The sequence below is a fragment of the Pteropus alecto genome, unplaced genomic scaffold (genome assembly GCF_000325575.1).
Source record: "Pteropus alecto unplaced genomic scaffold, ASM32557v1 scaffold98, whole genome shotgun sequence".
In the NCBI taxonomy this organism is placed as follows: Eukaryota; Metazoa; Chordata; class Mammalia; order Chiroptera; family Pteropodidae; genus Pteropus; species Pteropus alecto.
The window spans coordinates 19,898,931-19,918,097 of NW_006443570.1; the positions used below are offsets into that span (position 1 = coordinate 19,898,931).

Consider the following 19,167-nt stretch of genomic DNA (forward strand, 5'->3'; position numbering starts at 1 on the left):
TCCCTACTTATCCTCCCCAATGGGGTATGTACCCATGGACATGTGTGCTCACTCACATAACGCACATGCACATGATAGTGCCTACCTGCCTGAGCACACATATAGTCAGAAATAGACTACAATCAACACCTCCCTAAGTCTGTTCAGCAGTTCTCAGTTTCTGTTCTCTGGGTCAGTGGGAACCCCCATGACTTGGGCCATGACCTCTCCAGTCTCCAGGCATAGTCCTAAAGGTAGCTGTTGGGTGAGAAAGGATCCCAGGGAGCCTAGGTGGCCCTCCCTCCTCAAATCCTTCCCGCCATTAGCCAGGGCTTTACCTCCCTCCCTCCCTGCCAGGACAACCTGTCTGCTTCACAGCTGCTGTGGAAGAGATAGGCAGCCTGGATTATCAGACCAGACAAGGCTCCTTGTGACAGTTCCCTGCCCTCCCCCGCTTCAGGCAAAGGTTCCAGGCCCCTTAACCCACTATGTGCTGGGCCCTCAAGCTCAGGGCCTAGAAATAGTAGAGAAAGGGAGTAGGACCTGTATCCCCAGACCCAGTTCTCAAGGCTGGAGTCATGAGCACAGGAAGTTGGGAACAGCTTCAGCTGTGCCCTGCAGGAATCAAGTCTGCACACAAGGCCCTCTATCACTCCATCCTGGGTCCATGGCAGCCCCAAATGAGGATGGACAGTCTGGGCAGGACTTAAAGGGCTTGGACAAAAGGCCCTATACTACTCACTCTCCCTCCCTGAGGCTGGTTCCAGGCTCTGGGGACAGAGGCCTGGTTCTCCCTAATCTCAGAATCCATTGGCTTTATCACAGGTATCAATACATCACCTCTCTCCCTCTACCCCCAAATTATTGCCCCAAACATCTTTCTCTTCTCCAGCATCCTTCAAGCCTCTTTCAGCAAGGCCCCTGTTTTCTTGCTTTTCTGAGGCCTCTCTGGTCATCTCCTCTGGTCAGCCACTGTCCCTGACACTCAGACTAACCAGGATCATCTCCTAGTTGGGCCCCACACAGCCACCCAGTTCCTCTTTTCTGAAGGTTAACAGGAAGTAGTAAAAAGAGCAGGAGCCTCAGTGTCTGGGAGTCTGGCTTCCATTCCTGGTTCTGGCTGACACTAAGTGATCTTAGGCAAGTTCTTTCACTTCCATGCTTCACAGTTTCCTCATTGTATAAAATACAAGGCAATAACTTTTCACAAGGTTGACTCAGGGATTAAATAAGTACAACTCATTTTATCATTTTAGTAATCAGTGGGAAAATTTTTAAAAATGCCTGCAAAAGGACTTTATAAGCCAACTGCCAAATGATATCAGCTGATACATGCTGAGCTCACGAAGTGCCATGCTTAATGCTAACATGAGCTGTCATTTAGTCCTTACAACAACCCCAACAGTACACAGCCCCAGGCTCAATCCTTGAACTTCTTTTCTTTATTACCTACACTCATTCTTTTGTTGATCTTCTCTTGTCCCATAGCTTTAAATAGTATCTACACACTGGTGACTCCCTAATTCACAGGTCCAGGACAAGCCTCTCCCCTAAACTAATTTCTAGAGTGAATGTCCTACTTGTTAATTTCTCTAATAGGCACCTTAAAATTAACACACCCAAAACTGAGGTCCTGATCCCACCTCAAATCTGCTTCTTCAACCGCTTTTTCCATGTGTGTGTAGATAGCAACTCCATTCTTCCAGACAGGCCAAAAAATTGGAGGCAATTTATCTTTGATGAAGTACAACATACATTCAAGTGCATTACCACAAAGTGAACATACCCATTTAACAACCACCCACATCAAGAAATAGAACATTCTCAGCACGTTTCTAGACAGTCCCAGGAGCCTCCTGTGTCCTCTCTCACAATTACCTCCCTCTTCCTCTCCAAAGCTGACTTCTATCCTGACTTCTAATGCCATAGATTATCTTGGCTGCTTTTTATATAAAAGACTGATTCATGATGTATTTTTATGTCTGGCTTCTTTCTCTCAACATTGTGAGATTCAAGTTGTTGCATCTATCAGTTATTTATTTTCATTTCTGTGTAGTATTTAGTTTCCTGAATGTACTACACTTTATTCGTTCCACCATTGGTAAACATTTGGATTGTTGGAATTTGGGGGCCATTACTTATAATGCTGCAATGAACATTCTTGTACATACCTGTATGTATATTTCTGTTGGGGGTGGAATGGTTGGATCAAAGGCTGTGCTTATGTTTAGCTGTACTAGATTCTGTTAAACAGAATTCCACAGTAGTGGTATCAACATAAATTTCTACCAGCAGTATATGAAAGTTCCAAGTGCTCCACATGCTCACCTACACTTAGTATTGTTACTCTTCCATTTCAGTCATTCTGGTGGGTATGTAGTGATATCTCATCCTGGTTTTAATTTGCATTTCCCTGATGATTAATTAAATTATACGTGCTATTCTCATTTTCCATTGTTTTGTGACAAATCATCCCCAAACTTGGAAGCTTAAACAACTGACATTCCTTATACTATCTCTCAGTTTCAGAGATCAGGATTTCAGGAGGTTGGGTGGGCAGAACTGGTTAGGGTCTGTCATGTAGATGAGATGCAGTCAGATGGGGCCTGGAGGAGCTAGGGGCTGGCCAAGCATCTCTCTTTTCATGTAGCTCAGGGTTTATCTGTGTGTCTCTTTGCTAGGACTTCCTCACAGCACAGTGGCCTTAGAACAGTCAGACTGTCTACACAGTAGCTAAAAGCTTAACGACAGTATTCAAACTAATAAAGCAGAAGCTACACTGTTATGAGCTAGCCTCGTTAGTCATATAGCATCAAGTCTACCATATTCTATTGACCTAAATAGTCACAAAAGTCCACTCAGTTTCAAGGGAAGGGGGCATAAGTTCTACCTATAATTGGAAGGACTGTCAAAATCACACTGTAAGGAGAACATGTGGAATAGAAGATAATGTTGCCATCATCCTTTCAAAATACAATCTTCTACAAGTTTACATACATCTGTTGGCCTTTCTGTGTAGGGCTTGAGCCCAACATTTGTCTATTATTCTATGTATTTTACCATAATAAAAAATTAAAAAGTTATACAAATGGAATCATATAGTATGTCCACATTTTGGATAGACATTTTTTTACTCAGCGTAATTCCCTGGAGATTAATGTGTCCTTTGATAAAGTCTTAATTTTAATGTTTTATTAATCTTTTATAGTTATTTTCATGTTAGTATAAAAATCTTCGCTTATCCTAAGGTCATGAAGATATTGTTATTTTCTACATTTTATTACTTTTCACATTTAGATCTGCAGTCCATTTGGGATTGATTTTGTGTACAATGTGAGGTTCAGGATCAAGAACCATTTTTGCCCCGCACAGATAGCCAGTATCTTTTACTGAAAAGACTGTCCTTTCCACATAGCTCTGCATTGCCACTTTTGTCATAAAACAAGTGTGGGTCTATTTTTGGACTCTCTATTCTATTCCATTGGTCTACTGTGTGCCCATGTCAATCACAGTCTTAACAACTGAACTTTGAATTGTCTTGATATGTGATACTTTAAATCCTCCAACTTTGCTAATTTTCAAGTTTCTCTTGCTTATTCTTGTGCTTTTGGCATTTCTCTATAACATTCAGAATTAGTTTGTCAATTCAAAATCTCTTGGGGTTGTACTGACTCTATAGACCAATATGGGAAATTGGTATCTTTACAATACTTGAATCTTCAAATTCATAGATATTGGAGGCATTTTTTTTTATTTCATTTTTTTTCTCAGTCAGCAACTCTGGTCAGTTCAAAATACATCCAACATCTGAGTGCTTCTCACCACCCCTATTGGTCAAAGTGGCCATCATATTTCACCTGTATTATTGCAATACTGATGAGAAGCAACTGGTCTTCCCACTGCCTCCCTTGTCCCTCTTCATTCTATTCTTAGGGTGTTTGGAGCAATGTTCCTATTGGGTTGTCTTGCTATTATTGATTTGTAGGAGCTCTTTTTATACATGGAAATTCTTCGTTAGATATATATATATTATAAATATTTTTTCCTGACTGTGCTTGTTTCTCCATTTTCTTAAGTTCATTTTGATAGACACGACTTATTTTGATGGTTCAATTTATCAATTTTTTTATTTATGTTTTTTGTTTGTTTTTATCCTAGGAAACTTGCCTATGCCAAGGTCATAAAAACATTCCCCTTATTCTGTATGCTTTATGGATTGAGTTTTTATATTAGGTCTATGATCCATCTCAAACTAGTTTTTGTATATAGAGTGAGATGGAGGTTGTGATTTTGTCCCCCATACAAACCCAGTTGTTCCAGCACCATTTTTGGAAATGATTTTCTTTCTCCCTTGTATTGTCGCAGTGCCTAGAATGATCTTTTCAGGTGTGTCAGACCACATCACTCTTCTTTCAAACCCTTCAGTGGTTTCCATGCCCAAGGCCAAAATAAGGACTGTCAAAATCACACTGTAAGGAGAACATGTGGAATAGAAGATAATGTTGCCATCATCCTTTCAAAATACAATCTTCTACAAGTTTACATACATCTGTTGGCCTTTCTGTGTAGGGCTTGAGCCCAACATTTGTCTATTATTCTATGTATTTTACCATAATAAAAAATTAAAAAGTTATACAAATGGAATCATATAGTATGTCCACATTTTGGATAGACATTTTTTTACTCAGCGTAATTCCCTGGAGATTAATGTGTCCTTTGATAAAGTCTTAATTTTAATGTTTTATTAATCTTTTATAGTTATTTTCATGTTAGTATAAAAATCTTCGCTTATCCTAAGGTCATGAAGATATTGTTATTTTCTACATTTTATTACTTTTCACATTTAGATCTGCAGTCCATTTGGGATTGATTTTGTGTACAATGTGAGGTTCAGGATCAAGAACCATTTTTGCCCCGCACAGATAGCCAGTATCTTTTACTGAAAAGACTGTCCTTTCCACATAGCTCTGCATTGCCACTTTTGTCATAAAACAAGTGTGGGTCTATTTTTGGACTCTCTATTCTATTCCATTGGTCTACTGTGTGCCCATGTCAATCACAGTCTTAACAACTGAACTTTGAATTGTCTTGATATGTGATACTTTAAATCCTCCAACTTTGCTAATTTTCAAGTTTCTCTTGCTTATTCTTGTGCTTTTGGCATTTCTCTATAACATTCAGAATTAGTTTGTCAATTCAAAATCTCTTGGGGTTGTACTGACTCTATAGACCAATATGGGAAATTGGTATCTTTACAATACTTGAATCTTCAAATTCATAGATATTGGAGGCATTTTTTTTTATTTCATTTTTTTTCTCAGTCAGCAACTCTGGTCAGTTCAAAATACATCCAACATCTGAGTGCTTCTCACCACCCCTATTGGTCAAAGTGGCCATCATATTTCACCTGTATTATTGCAATACTGATGAGAAGCAACTGGTCTTCCCACTGCCTCCCTTGTCCCTCTTCATTCTATTCTTAGGGTGTTTGGAGCAATGTTCCTATTGGGTTGTCTTGCTATTATTGATTTGTAGGAGCTCTTTTTATACATGGAAATTCTTCGTTAGATATATATATATTATAAATATTTTTTCCTGACTGTGCTTGTTTCTCCATTTTCTTAAGTTCATTTTGATAGACACGACTTATTTTGATGGTTCAATTTATCAATTTTTTTATTTATGTTTTTTGTTTGTTTTTATCCTAGGAAACTTGCCTATGCCAAGGTCATAAAAACATTCCCCTTATTCTGTATGCTTTATGGATTGAGTTTTTATATTAGGTCTATGATCCATCTCAAACTAGTTTTTGTATATAGAGTGAGATGGAGGTTGTGATTTTGTCCCCCATACAAACCCAGTTGTTCCAGCACCATTTTTGGAAATGATTTTCTTTCTCCCTTGTATTGTCGCAGTGCCTAGAATGATCTTTTCAGGTGTGTCAGACCACATCACTCTTCTTTCAAACCCTTCAGTGGTTTCCATGCCAAAGGCCAAAATAGGCCCCATTAAGGTTCCACATGACCTGAAAACAAGCCTCATTAAGGTTGTCCATCCTGACCTTATCTACTGCCACTTTCCCCGCTGCTCACTCACTCACTCATTTCTAAACATATTGACCTCCTTGCTGTTCTTTGATCATGCCCAACACACTCCCACCTTGGGGTCCTTGGTTGGGAAGCTCTTTCCTCTGCATTGCTCTTTCCTTTACTTGCTTTAACACTACCTTCTCATTTCGGTCTTCCTTCAACACCCTAAAATTTAAAGTTCACCCTCCTGTACTTCCTATTCCTTTCAGTTTTATTTGCTTTCTTAGTGCACACCATTATCTAACATACTGTAGACGTATTTAATATCTCTTATTTTGTTTCCCTTACCTGAGTGTAAGCTCTAAAAGCTGTGGGTTTGTTCTGTTCACTGTGGTCTCTCCAGCATCTAGGACAATGCCTGGCACACAGCATTTGTAAAATGAATAAGAATACTGAAACCCCAAAAGATGAAGTTACTTATCTAAGTAATAAACAGGTAATAAACAACAGAGCTGAAATTTAAACCCAAGTTGTCTGACTCCAGAGTTCATGCTCTTAAGCCTGAGTTGTGGGCTCCATTACTAAGTGGGGCTCAGGACAAGCACAGAGGTGTAGCGAACCTGGCAGCTCCCTCCATCTTCTGCCTGCAATGGAGTCAGGTCTCCTAGGGCTCAGGTCTGGCCTCAGCAGCTTGGGCCACCCTGCCCCAGGATGCTATTGGGGGCAAGGCCAGTGTGCTGATGCCCCCCAGTGGCTAGGGTGGGGAAGGACAGGAAAAGTGTAACCTTCAGGATGAAGGGGTATGTGGGAGGGCCACCTGGTTGGTTCTTGGTTCCAGTCTCTCCCCTCACAGAAGACACAATACAGGGCATAGGCATAACAGATCTTTATTTTACCAGAAGGGACAGGCAGTGGGGCAGTGCAGCATCCAAGCCCCAGACCAAACATGCAGCATCCACATGCAGGAACAGCCACACAGGCTGGGCCAGGGCCAGGGCCAGGGGTGTGGGACTGGGACCATAGGATACCCAAAGCACCCCTGCCAGGTTGCCTGTGCTCTTCTGCCTCCAGTAGAGCAAGGAGACAGAGGACTGGGCTGCTTCCCCATGGCTGGAATTCTGTCACTCCCGCCAGGAAGAAAGTCTACAGCACTCAATTCTGTATGGGGCTGGCACAGCCTTGCCCGCTGGAAGGGCCCAGCCCAATACCCAGGACAGTGTGGCCCTAGCAGGAAGAAGGTCTACGGACTTTCTAGTCCCCAACAGGGCTGGACTTTGATCCCAGAAAGGCTTAGCAGAACTAGGACCAAGCCTCACTCCACCTAGCAGGGACATGTCCATGAAGGGGACTTCCCTGAGCACAAGCGAGGGCCTCCTAAGGCAGTAGTAAACGGAAGGAGCTGCTATAAACAGGAGGCCTTGCTTCTGTGCCCCTGGGGTTGGGGGTAGGGGAGGGGTAAGGTATGACAGTAGGCCTGGGGCTGGGGAGGGGTGAAGTGAAGGCAATGGTTCTGGGCCTGTAGGCCACAGCTACCTAGGCCTAGAGGGGCTAGAGTGGGTGAGGCTGAGGGCTTCCCAGGGTATGGTTTGGGGTTGAGAAGTCCAGGCCAGGAGAGGAGAGAGGACTGTCCTACCCAGACCCCTTGCACTCATGCTGAGCTCTTGCCAGGGCCACAGGGAGGAGGACAGATACACAGAGAACTTCAAGGCACCAAGATTCTGAGGGGCAGTAGGACCACCCCCCACAGACAGACAGTGATTATAATAAACATCTTCAGCTTAAATTACATGATGAGTGTAGAGGGTGGGTAGGAGGAAAGAGAGAAAAAGAGATAAAAGAGAGACATACGTACATGAATATGAGGGTGGAAGAGACACACCAGATGGATGTGGCAGTGAAAGTGAGGGTGTGGGGTAGAGAAGAAGAAAAGGAGACAGAGACAGAAGGGAAAACAGCCAGAGAAAAGAAGGCCTGAACACACAGCACTTCTGGTTCCTATAAAATAAGGCACCAGAGTCAGTAACGTTCCCGTTGTCCTTGTGGTATTAAAACAGGTGCTGAAGGGAGGGGCGGGCGGCTGCTGAAAGGTGTGGGCCTTCAGGAGCCTCACACCTGTGCACCGGTGGCCTTCTTGATCAGGGGTATCTGCAAGAATGGGAGATGCCATGAGGCCGTGGCTCCGGGGCCCACAACCACTTCGCTTGGGTCAGTCCAGCAGACTGCCCAGGTAATCCCACCGTGGCTAGCAAGGTACACACCTTAGATAGGTCCACGCCTGTAAGGGCGTGCACAGAGGCAGGCAGCTCAGCCAGCAGTCGGTTCACTTCTGATGTCACCTTGTTGTTGTCACCGCTGAGGATCACAATTTCATCAACTTTGGTCAGTGGGGCGGCAATTTTAGCAGCAATCTAGGATGTAAGGTGGGAGAAGAGCTTGGTTGGTTCAGTCCACCTACTCTGTTCAGCATTTCTCCTTCCTTTCTCCATTTCACACTAACCCCAAAGCAGCCTGGGTGGCCCCTATTTGCAAGCCATGGTCCGGGAGGCCCACTGAGTCAGGGACAAGCCTATGCCTATTGTAGGGTTCCTGCCCCATGCTGAGTACGCCCCCATTTAATCCACCTGTTGCTGTGTTCCTGAAAAGGCCCCAAAAAGTTCTGGCACATGCCTAGCTAGTCCCAGCCTTGGGTGGGAGCCTCACCTGGGGCAGGGCCTCCAGCACCAAGGCCATCTTGGCGGAGTCCCCGTATTTCTGGTAGGCCTCAGCCTTGAGCTTCATCCGCTCAGCCTCTGCCTTGCCCATCGCCTCGATGACTGATGCCTCCGCCTCACCGATTTTGCGAATCTTCTCAGCCTCTGCCTGAGCCAAGAGGACCTGCTTCACCCTAGGAAGTCCAGGCCAGGCAGAATCAGTGGGAAGTGCCAGGGGTCCCTCATGCCTTGCCTGGGGACTCACAAACCCTTAAGCCCTCTGCTCTTGCAGGTGTCGGGTGGGGGAATCTGTGAAGTGGGGTGCGCTGGCATTCTGGCTCTGGCCAGGGAGAGGCTATGGGCTCCCAGATGCAAATGGAGGAAGGTAATTAACCAGGATGCCCTCTGGGCCAAACACTATACCAGGTCTTCACATCTCCTTTATCTAAGTCAGTTTTCCTAACAACAATCTCGTGTTCTTCAAAATGAGTGCACAGGGACAGAGGAACTAGTTTCCAAACTGTGGTCAGGAGAGTGGGGAGAGGGGAGCATGCATGGCAGAGGAGCCTGACTAATGCCCCAGCCCAATACCTAGCAGCACTCACTTTTCACCCTCAGCTATCTGCTGTATCCGGTGGGCCTCGGCCTCAGCTGGGCGGCGCACCGTGGCAATAAGCTCCTTGTCTGTACGCAGGATCTCCTGTGCCTCCACTGCAATCTGCTTTTTACGCTGCACAATCTCAATTTCAATCTCTTCCTGACGGATCTTCTGCTGCTCACGGGCCCCTTGTAGCTCATAGGCCAGCTGGGCCTCTGCTGTCTGTGGCAGAAGTGTGGTCAGTATGTCAAGGCCTGGCCACCAAGCCTTAGGCCATGAGCCCCAACCCAGGGGCCTTATAGCTTCTCACCTTGATGTTAACTTCCTCACTGAAGGCTGACTTTTGCAGCTCAAAGGCTCGCTTGGAGTCAGCGATCTTGGTGTCTGCCATGAATTTCACGTCTAGCATCTCCTTCTTGCACTCGGCTTCCTGGGAACAAGAGGGGCAGGTGCTGAGGGTTCTCTTAGCAACTATGGTACCACCACCCCTGAGCACCCTGTTTCTGGGAATGGGAAAGCCCACATACCCGAATGCCTGCATCCCGCTCGGCCTCGGCCACCCCGATGTCAGCATCTCTCTGAACTACGGCAGTCTGTGTCTTGCCCAGGGAGCTCAGATAGTCTACTTTGTCATACACATCCTGGGGAGGGAAAAGGGAGTCATCCTTGGGAACAGTCATAGGCACAAAGGTGCCCCTCCTGCCAAGCCTCCCTCCCACTCCCAGAAGGACACAGGGGGCTATAGCCTTCCCACCACACCACACCTTGATGGTGAAGCTGAGGATCTCAATGCCCATGCGCCCGACGTCTGGGGCTGCCACCTCCCGCACCAGCTTGGCAAACTGGTCCCGGTCCTGATAAATCTGTTCCACGGTCAGGGTCCCTGGGGGCAGAGGGATCATGGGCTGACTCCCCAGGGGCCCAGCCAGCTAGGAAAAGAAGGAGGCATGCAAGTAGAGGTCTGAGGGTATACAGGGGTTGTGCAGTATGATCTGGGTCTTCCTGGTTTCTTCTTAACCGTGTTTATCATCCATCTGCAGAGTCCAGGCTGGATGAAGAAAAGTATTCCAAGCAGTACTAGCTGCCTGACCAGACTGGCAGCCCCTCACCCCCACCCTTATGCCCTCCCTTTCACTCAAGTCATCTGAAGTTTTGAAAGGAAATACTTCAGGGAAAATGTTTTGGCTTTTCATCTAGAAACCTTGGTGGGCCTGATGGATCCCCCTGCCCCACCCTGCACCCCTCTCTGGCCCTGGCTTGGGGACCCTGTGACGCTCCTCGAAGACAGCAGGGAGGTCCCTGAGCTGGGGAGAGTCTCACCGAGGATGGAGCGCAGGTGCCCCTCTAGGGTCTGCAGAACAACGTTCTTGATGTCTTGCACATTCTTGCCCAGGAACTGCTCGCAGGCCACAGCCAGGAGCTCTTTCTCTGTCATAATCTTCACCTGCCAGTGGTCACAGAGGCACCTGAGCCAGGCTGGAGGGTGGCAGATGAAAGCCCCAGACCCAGGTGCGGAGGGTGGTGGCTATGCCCCTCCCCTCCTTTTTCAGACCTGGAGGCCTAGGGGCTGGGGGATGGGGTGGAGTCTGTCTGAGGCCTCTAGTGGGGATAGCACACAAGGGATTCTCACAGAGAAATTTCATCCTCACTGGCAGCCCCAGGACTCTCTCCTGGGCATATGGGGCTCGTCCCCCCAACCCCTCCAGCCCACTCATTTTTCCCTCATTAGCCAAATCCTCCCTTCCAGGCTTCCCACAAGTGGGAGACCTGTAGACTGAGGGGCAGAGAACATAAAAAGGACAATGAGCAATAGGGACAGAGAGACAGACTAGGAAAGAGGACCTGGACAGAACAGGGAACAGGTCCAGGGCTTGCCACCAAGGGTAGGCATCTTCCTGCCTTTCCTTCCCAAGGTAGTAGGCCAACAACCCCCTCACCAGAGGCCTAAAACATGGTTTAATCTGTCTACCCCATGAAGTCGAGAGGTGGACTAGGGCGGAAAGCCCCTCACCCAGGCACTGAGCTAGGAATATAATGCAACCTCTGACTCCAGAGCCCAGGGCTGCTCTGCCTCACCTGGCTTCACCCTTTGGTCCCCACCCCTCTAGCCCCCTACCCAGGCAACAGGAAAAGCTTGGATTCTGGGGCCTGGCATTTCCGACACCTGCAAAGAATGGGGTGGGATTAGTTAGACAGGAGCCCTCAGCACTGGTTCTGTCCCTCGTGAGCCCGCTGAGGAGAGAAGTGGGTATCTGTTAGTCCTGCTGGGTGGCCAAGGGCCGAGTGAGCATGTTCCAGTGGCAATGACCCTCTCTTGGAAGGGGGGTGGGGGCAGGGGTGCTGGAGAGAAACTGCCTCTGGCTGCTGTCCTCTCCTCCCCTCCCCCCAACCCCAGCATGGGACGAGGGAGCTCAACGGTCATGCGTGGGGCTGCTGAGTTACTATACCTGGGCGACACCCGTCACAGTTAAAGCTACCCCCTCGGCCGTCTCTACGTCCTCGCAGCGGGGCTGCAACGTCATAATCTCTAGGGAAATCCTGCCAAGAAATGCAAAACAGGGACATGGGTCTGGGGGCCCAGGGCCTGTGGTGTGGGAAGAGTCCAATACTTCACTGCTCCGGCTGGGATGGGCCAGGGGTCCTGTTGTGGAGGAGGGTGGGGAAGATTCCCCAAGGGGTTGTTGGGAGAATGTGAGGAGATAGGTGGGAAGGCAGGGCAGGGTGGGTACTGGTGGCTCCAGAGGAAGGAGGATGGGTATGCTACCCATGTCCTCTGTTCAAATCAGCTTGGCTTGAAGACTGGGAAAAGGAAGTAGAGAAGAAGTTGTTGCAGTGGTCTGGTTGAGGGGTTGGGGAAGAGTCCAGGTGTAGCTGTGTGTGTATCCTGGGATAGCAAGTAAGTGCTGGTACTCCAGGCTGTGCTCTTTAAGTTGTCCAAGGGTGCCAGCTAAACTTCTCTTGGGGGCCCTCATCTGATCCCTGGGTTTGCTCAGCACCCTGGGATGCTCCAGGAAGCTGCCTAGAAAAGCTCTGCCTGGTGGCCTGGCCAGCTGGGAGTATGTCCACTGCTGGGTCAAGAGGAAGTGATTCTGCATCTGCCCCTTGCCAGATAAGTGCTTCATAGTCCCTCTACTTGGCAACAGGCTAAGGTGTGAAGCCTACCCTCAGGGGTTGGGCCCCAGGGGTGGTCAAGTGGGGAATGAGGGCTGGGGCCACACCAGAGTTTCCTGTCCAAGGAGCACTAACCATAGAAAGACTTGTTCTGTCCAGACAGTCTGAGGCTTAAAGGGTCCATATCACCAAGCTTAAAAGGGACCTGGGCATTTGCAGTTATTTCAAGTAGAGTAGTGTGTTTGGAGGGGGAATAGGGCTGCTTTAGATGGGTGCCAAAGAAAGCCAGGGCTCTGCCCATTCCACGCAAGGTGCTCTGAGCTTCTCAGACTTCTGTGCGGAAGCCTGCCCTCCCACGGCTACAAGGGGCAGATGAGATGGGGAGTCCCCTTCCTGATTAGATGGCAGGATGGGTGAGGAAGGGAGTGGTGGTGTCGAGTTTTTGCCTGAGAAGGCTGAAGGGCAATTTCATGCATGGTAAGGCAGTAGGTAAGGCGACACTTAGGTCTCTTCCAGCCTGGGGACCCACCAGCATGCAGGCTCTGAGGGGGCAGGGCCTTTCTGATGTTCACTCCAGCATTCGTAGTGCTTGGAACTGAGAAGGCACTCAACAGAGAGTTGATGAATGAAGCAATGAAGATGGGAACCTACACATTAGCACCCACAGTTACTAAATGCTCTGGCTTAAGAATGGATTTCACCAGCTACTGCTACATGGTAATGAAGAGTGAGATACCAGGTCACTTGCTTTTCAAAGTAAGATCGTATTCGTAATAAAGCCTGGGTTTCTCTAGCACTTCTGTGCCAAATATCCCAAAGTGCCCTCATATCGTTTTACTTGTCTTTCCAATATCCCTACAAGGCACAGAGAAGGCATCATTCTCATTTCACAACAGGGAAACTGAAGCCTAGTGACAAGAAATCTGTTCAAAGGCCTCTCAACAAAGAATTAGGGGCAGGGAATTACCAAGGCTCTTCTTGCTCAGGCCTGTCAAAGAGGTTGAAGGGGGCCAAAGGGCTTGGTGACCAGAACTCCCCATGAGACCCATCTTCTGGCCTTGTAAGGAGGAGGGCTAGGGCTTGACACTGGGGTGTCAGCCTGGAGAAGGGGCTAGCAAGGGGCTCCATGGTACCTGGAGGACTAGGAATTCAGCAGTAGATAGGACTGAACCCTCCCCACCCAGACAGCTCAGCTCTGTCACATAAGGGCCTGTGTCTCCTGCCTCGACTTACTCCCAATTTAGGCTTGGCATCTAAGGATACCCACTGGTAGATTTTGGCAGAGCTTCCAGAGCAGCAGAAGTGGAAGCAGAGGAGAGGGAGGCATACTCTTAGGAAGGGAGTCCATTGGCTCCTTCTTGCTAGGCCCCACAGGGCAGGAAGAGAGAAGGTTAGACACAGAGGAGGAAGCAGGTGGGTTATTACCTGTGCAACCCCTGTTACGAATAGCGGGACCCCCTCCGACGTCTCAATATTCTCACAGCGACACAGGATGGTCATAACCTCCAGAGACAGTCTGAGAAGCAGCCATGGGGTAGGGAGAGGCAGGGACAGGAAGGGGTAGGAGGGGACACAGCAAATACACACAGTGGTTACCAGATAAGCACCAATGCCTGATGCCTGGGGGCAGGGTTGCTCTCCATATTTCAGCCCCCCACTACCAGCGCAGCCTAGGGCTGTAGGGGGACAAAGACCTGTCTTTGCTGGCTTGAGGCCTCTGGGTCTCTTCTCTAGTCCCCATACCCTTCCAAGGAGGAGCTGCTGGGCTGGAGGAAAAGCCTGTTGATGCCCTGGGTCTGTGATCTGAGGTCAGGAGACCTGTGTGCAGGGCACCCGGGTTGCTCATCACTTCTCTTTCCTTGGACGTTTCTGGCATGATCTGAGAGACTTAGCTTCAAGTCCACCCTCCAAACACAGGCAAACTTGTGTTTTCAGAAACTGGGAGGTGGCGGCCACTCTGGGGATTGATGAGCCACAGCAAATACCGAATCTGCTTGGGGCACACACTCTCAAGGTCTGTGCTACATGTCACTAAGAAGACAATTTAGGGCCAGAAAAGCCCAAAGAAAATTTTGGATTTTCTAATTTTGGGGTGGTGGTGTGTCAAGGAAGGCTGGGGGAGAAAGTGTGCCCCTGCCAGAATATTCACAGGGACATGACATACCCTGGGAGATGACAGAGTAATTCACTTTGGAATTTCCAATGTTGGGCACAGGCAGAGGAGAGAGTCATGGCAAAGAAAATAAGGTGCCTCAAAGCTACTTGGCTGACCCCAGCTGAGCCTCCCTAGAGCAGCGTGTGTGCATGACTGTGTGTGTGTGTAGGGCAGTGGTCCAGGCAGAGGCCAGGCTGTGAACAGCGTGGAAGGCTTCCCTGAACCAGAGAAAGGAAGGACAGAGACTGAGGCTGGAGAAGCAGGTGGGTTGGAGGAAAAGGGGACCCCCACCTCAACTCGTACATGCCAGCCCTGGGGACTCTGGCCATGCAGATGTGCAAAAGGCTGCCTTCATTCAAGCCCCTACCACTAAGCACCCATGGGCCTGAGAGGACTCTAGACCTGGTTCAGACAGGAACCCACCAACCTCTCTTCTGGGAAAGGAGGAAAGAGGGAAATAGGAGAGAGGGAGGGAAGGAAGGAGGGAAGATGGGAGGCTGCAGCTCAGATGCCAGAGGTAGAGGAATTGCTCAGGCAAGGAGAGTGGTGCCTACATCAGGCCTCATGAAAGTATAGGATGCAACAGCAAAGTGCAGCAGGAGGGATTTCACTGAGCCTGGAGAAGAATGGCTGACACTAAGGGTGGGTGAAATGTAGGATGGCTGTGGAAAGTACCTCAAAAGGGAGGTTGAGGATCCAGGCTGGGTTAGAAGCCTCTACTCTGACCTGAGAGGTTCCTGCTAGCCTAGGGAAATAAAGGCCTCAGCTTGTGGGGATGTCCCCCAAGCAGACTAGGGAAGGGGCTGCCCCCAGGACAGGGTCCAAGAAGGGGAAGGGCTGTAGACTCAGACTGCCCAGCAAGTGGGACCAGAGGGAAGATGCTGAGCCTGGGTGTGTGACATCAGTTTCCTAGAGCAAGGTACAAGGCCCTCCACTCCTCACTTCCAAATCTGTTGTCATGGGAGCTTGGCCCTGTCTTGGGGCTCTGTTTCTTGGAGCAAGAAGCAGGAGCGGGGCCCAAGAATGTGGAGCTGCAGGGTTGTTGTTTTAGCAGTGAAAGCTCATGCAGGATAGGTCTCTGGGCAAGCGGCAAACTCTCCAGGCTTGGTTGTATGTCAAGGTGTTCTGGACAAGATATTCTGTCATCCCAGGACTGCATGGCATGTGGGGTAGGGTGGCAGTGTCTCTAGAGAGGGTGCCCCATGTTTTCTGACAGACCAACTGGACTACTCAGGAGTGCCTAGGAACCTTCTGAGAGAAAGCTGTGACCAGTATTACTTTGTGACACTCCGGCCTTGGGCCAAAAGAGTTACCCAAGATCCCTCCACTCAGACAAAGGAAGGGAGAGATGGGAGAGTGGAGGGGGTTACTGGGAAATCAGTGAAGTTAAAAAGTGTAACATGTTTCCCATGCCCCTGACCCTAGCCAACACCCTCAGACTCCCTGGAGCCCCAAGCACTAACAGCTCAGTGAAGTCATGGGGCTTCTCTCTGCTGACTGGTAGGGCTGAGGCTGGGGGGGATTTCCACTGGAATCTCCATCACTTCCCCTTCAGGATGATAGCCCATGCCCCCCACATGTGCACACCTTCACAGCTCTGCTGCCCTTGTTGCCTGGGTCCTGGACTAGAAGGATCTGGGCCCCTTCCCCCATCTTCCATAATCAGGAAGGGGGTGATGGTGGAAAGGTGGCTGGCATGTCTCATCTCCTTTTGTGTAGGCAGTGAGGGTGACAGGAAAGGTCCAAGCCAAGCCTGGCTCTACCAGGAGCTCTGGGGTAGCCTGCAGATACAGCTTGGTGGTGGGCTCTCTGGGGAGCTAAAATATCCCTTCCTCTAGTCTTTCCAGATTGATTTAAGAGGTCCAGACCTTTCTTGCCTGGCCCTGCTACCAATTCCTTAGATCCCCACCCCTGGTCTCTAACCAGCTGCTGTCACAGAGCCACTTCAGACTGTAAATTCATTCTCTGTTATTTACCTCTACCTGCATTGTCTCAGAGCCTGCACAAGTGAGGATGCACGTAAGAGGTCCCTTCAGCTTTTCCTCCCTCCCAAACCCACTCCAAACAGGGTGTATAATTAAGGCTTCATGAATAACTTTGAACTAGAATCAGGGCATTAGGATTCTGCCTGGGCAGGAATCTGAATTCTCTGGGACAGAAGTGATGCCTCCAGTGGAAAAAAAACACATCCACTAAGGAGATGCCCATAGACAGACCTCTAGCATCCCTGAGCGACCCATTCTGTCTGCTTCTTAGGAGACCCCCCACCCCAAGAATGAAATGTGGCAAGTGGCAGATGCTCTAGCTGACCTGTGGAGTGAAGGGAAAAGGCTAGAAACCTTTTTCTCCCTTGCCCACCAAGATACTAGTTTCCAGAGGCCCCAGGCACTTACCTCTGAGTATCGGAGATACACCACCAGGCCCAGGCCCAGCCGCCAAACACATACTGTTTATAGTCTGAACCACAACAGCCCCCTGGAAAGCAAAGCAAAGTACTGCTGGTTAGTCAGCTCTTGTGTTTGTCTACCCGCATTTGTCCAACAACCCTGGGCCTTTATCTGCTCAGATACTTGACAACTCCCTCTATGGGTTGCCAGGTGCTGAGTTACATGCTCAGAAATGTGAGACATGCCCTTCAGGGCCTGGGAATCTAGTTTGGTAGACAAACAATTTGCATAAAAAGGAAGAAATCCAGTGAGTAGCTCAGAATGTAAGTGCTTTCAGGGAGCAGAAGAAGTCAGTGGGCAGGAGTGAGTAGAAAAAACTTCCATCTTTCATTCAACTATACAGATATTCATTCAACAAACAAGCAGAATATTTTCTGTACCAGGGACACAGAAATGAAGATACAAGTCCTATCTTGAAAGAGGAGAGTCAAGGTGGGAGCCTTGCTCATGCCTGGTAGATACATCTTAGTGAAGCTGGTTCTCTATTCTCAGGGGTTCAGAGTGACTTTTTTCCTCTTGTGGGAGCAGATGCAGAAGGCAAGGCCTCAAAACAAAGGCCAACTCATGGTACCGATGGGAGAAGTGAAAAGGGAAAAGGTTTAAAAAGGGAGTGATTCCTGGAAACTATCCACTAAACAGAATGTTGAATCTGGCCTGGCCCCAGATTCATGCTGTGGACATGTTCAGTATGCTCTCTGTACAGAAAGGAGAAAAATCAAGTCTTGAAATTCTTATTGCAAACTCTCTTGTCAATGCCAAAATTACTCATCAAGTTCAGGAAAACTTTCATAAAAGCTAGAGTGGCAGTTCACTTGTAGTGCAGATATGTACAGGAAACATGATTCAAAGGAAGTGTGATTTGTATAGTAAAAAAAAAAAAAGGAAATGTGATTTGGAAAAAAGCCAGTGGGTCTCATCATTTCTGCATTCACAAACTTGGATTTTCAAAAAAGCCTTAGATTATTGCCTCCCAAGGGGTAAGGGGTAGTGGGGAGAGATCACAGAGTAGTAGCTGAGGTACCGTGTCCATGAGGGTCCATGGCAGGGAACAAGGTGGGGGTGGAGGGGTACTGGGGAGAGATCATAGAGTGTCTCAAGTATCAAGCCAAACACCTGTGTGTGTGTGTGTGTGTGTGTGTGTGTGTGTGTGTGTGTGAGAGAGAGAGAGAGAGAGAGAGAGAGAGAGAGAGAGAGATATGGTGGAGCCACACAGGGATTTAAACTGGGGAGAGAAAAAAATTATATTTCCTTTTTAGAAACACCACTTTTCACAAGGAAGAAGATATTGGGGTCAGAGATTAGGTAGAAGCCTCTTGCAGTGATACAGGCAAGACATGGTGGCTAACGTTGGGGAATAACTTCCAGAGAACTTTCTGTGCAAGTGGAAATGTTCTACAGTTGTGCTGTGCAGTATAGCAGCCAACTAGCCACAGGTGGCCACTGAGCACTTGAAATGTGGCTGGTATGACTGAAGAAATGAAATTTGAATTTAATGAATTTAAAGTGAAGTGGCCACCTGTGGCTAGTGCTACCATATTGGTGCAGCGCTAGAGTCTGGGTTTGGGTGGGTGGTAAAGTCAGCAACGGAAACAGAGATAATGGAGAGAATCACGAATTGGAGACAAGTTCTGGATGGGTGGAGGCAAAGGAACAAAGACCCTACAAGTGCAGAGGGCCTGTCAGGTTCGAGAACTGGCATCTGAGATTGCTCACTGGGTGGCCTACTCAGCGTCCTGGGGCTGCCGCTGTGTACAGTGTGCAAATAGCTGGGCCAGACAGAGGTCCAGGGAGCAAAGAGCGGCCTACATGTGAGTAGAAGTGAGAAGAGGAGGTCTTAAATCTCTTTTTCTCTGTGGTGGAAATACCTGTCCATAGGGCTGCTTTTCAATGGAAGCTGTTGCAGGCTTTTCTGCTCTGGGGAGTGGGGTGCAGGAGGCCTCTAAGGACAAGCAGTCAATCTGAAACCTAAACCATCTCGGGATCCAGTGAAACTGGAAGATGGTCAAAAATCACAGCTTGTTCAGGGGGTGGGGGAAAAAATCACAGCTTGTTCCACTTCTTCTGGCCTGGTGTGGGCTGCGGCATGGCTGCCTCCAGCCAGCTCCAGGGCACTTTTCAATGTGCTAGGGGAGGAGGTGGTAGCGGTGGGGTGGGATAG

General features: G+C 48.4%; 1 protein-coding gene across 3 annotated transcripts in view; it reads right to left on the minus strand.

Annotated features, from left to right (window-relative positions):
* Window positions 1-6,879: 6,879 nt before the first annotated feature.
* The window catches only part of FLOT2 (flotillin 2), a 15,436-nt gene continuing 3,148 nt past the window's right edge, over window positions 6,880-19,167 (minus strand). The window contains exons 2-11 of one of the 3 annotated variants that reach the window (XM_006925019.3): window positions 16,956-17,037; window positions 11,744-11,834; window positions 10,617-10,740; window positions 10,061-10,179; window positions 9,824-9,937; window positions 9,607-9,726; window positions 9,304-9,518; window positions 8,709-8,892; window positions 8,267-8,416; window positions 6,880-8,153 (exon numbers count right to left, since the gene is read on the minus strand). In XM_006925019.3, the coding sequence (XP_006925081.1) occupies window positions 8,115-8,153; window positions 8,267-8,416; window positions 8,709-8,892; window positions 9,304-9,518; window positions 9,607-9,726; window positions 9,824-9,937; window positions 10,061-10,179; window positions 10,617-10,740; window positions 11,744-11,834; window positions 16,956-17,037 (1,238 nt within the window). In that variant the 3' untranslated portion in view covers window positions 6,880-8,114. Of the gene's footprint in view, window positions 8,154-8,266; window positions 8,417-8,708; window positions 8,893-9,303; window positions 9,519-9,606; window positions 9,727-9,823; window positions 9,938-10,060; window positions 10,180-10,616; window positions 10,741-11,743; window positions 11,835-13,832; window positions 13,924-16,955; window positions 17,038-19,167 lie in introns of those variants that run through there. The other 2 variants (XM_015599338.2, XM_025041665.1) reach the window with 2 other exon arrangements.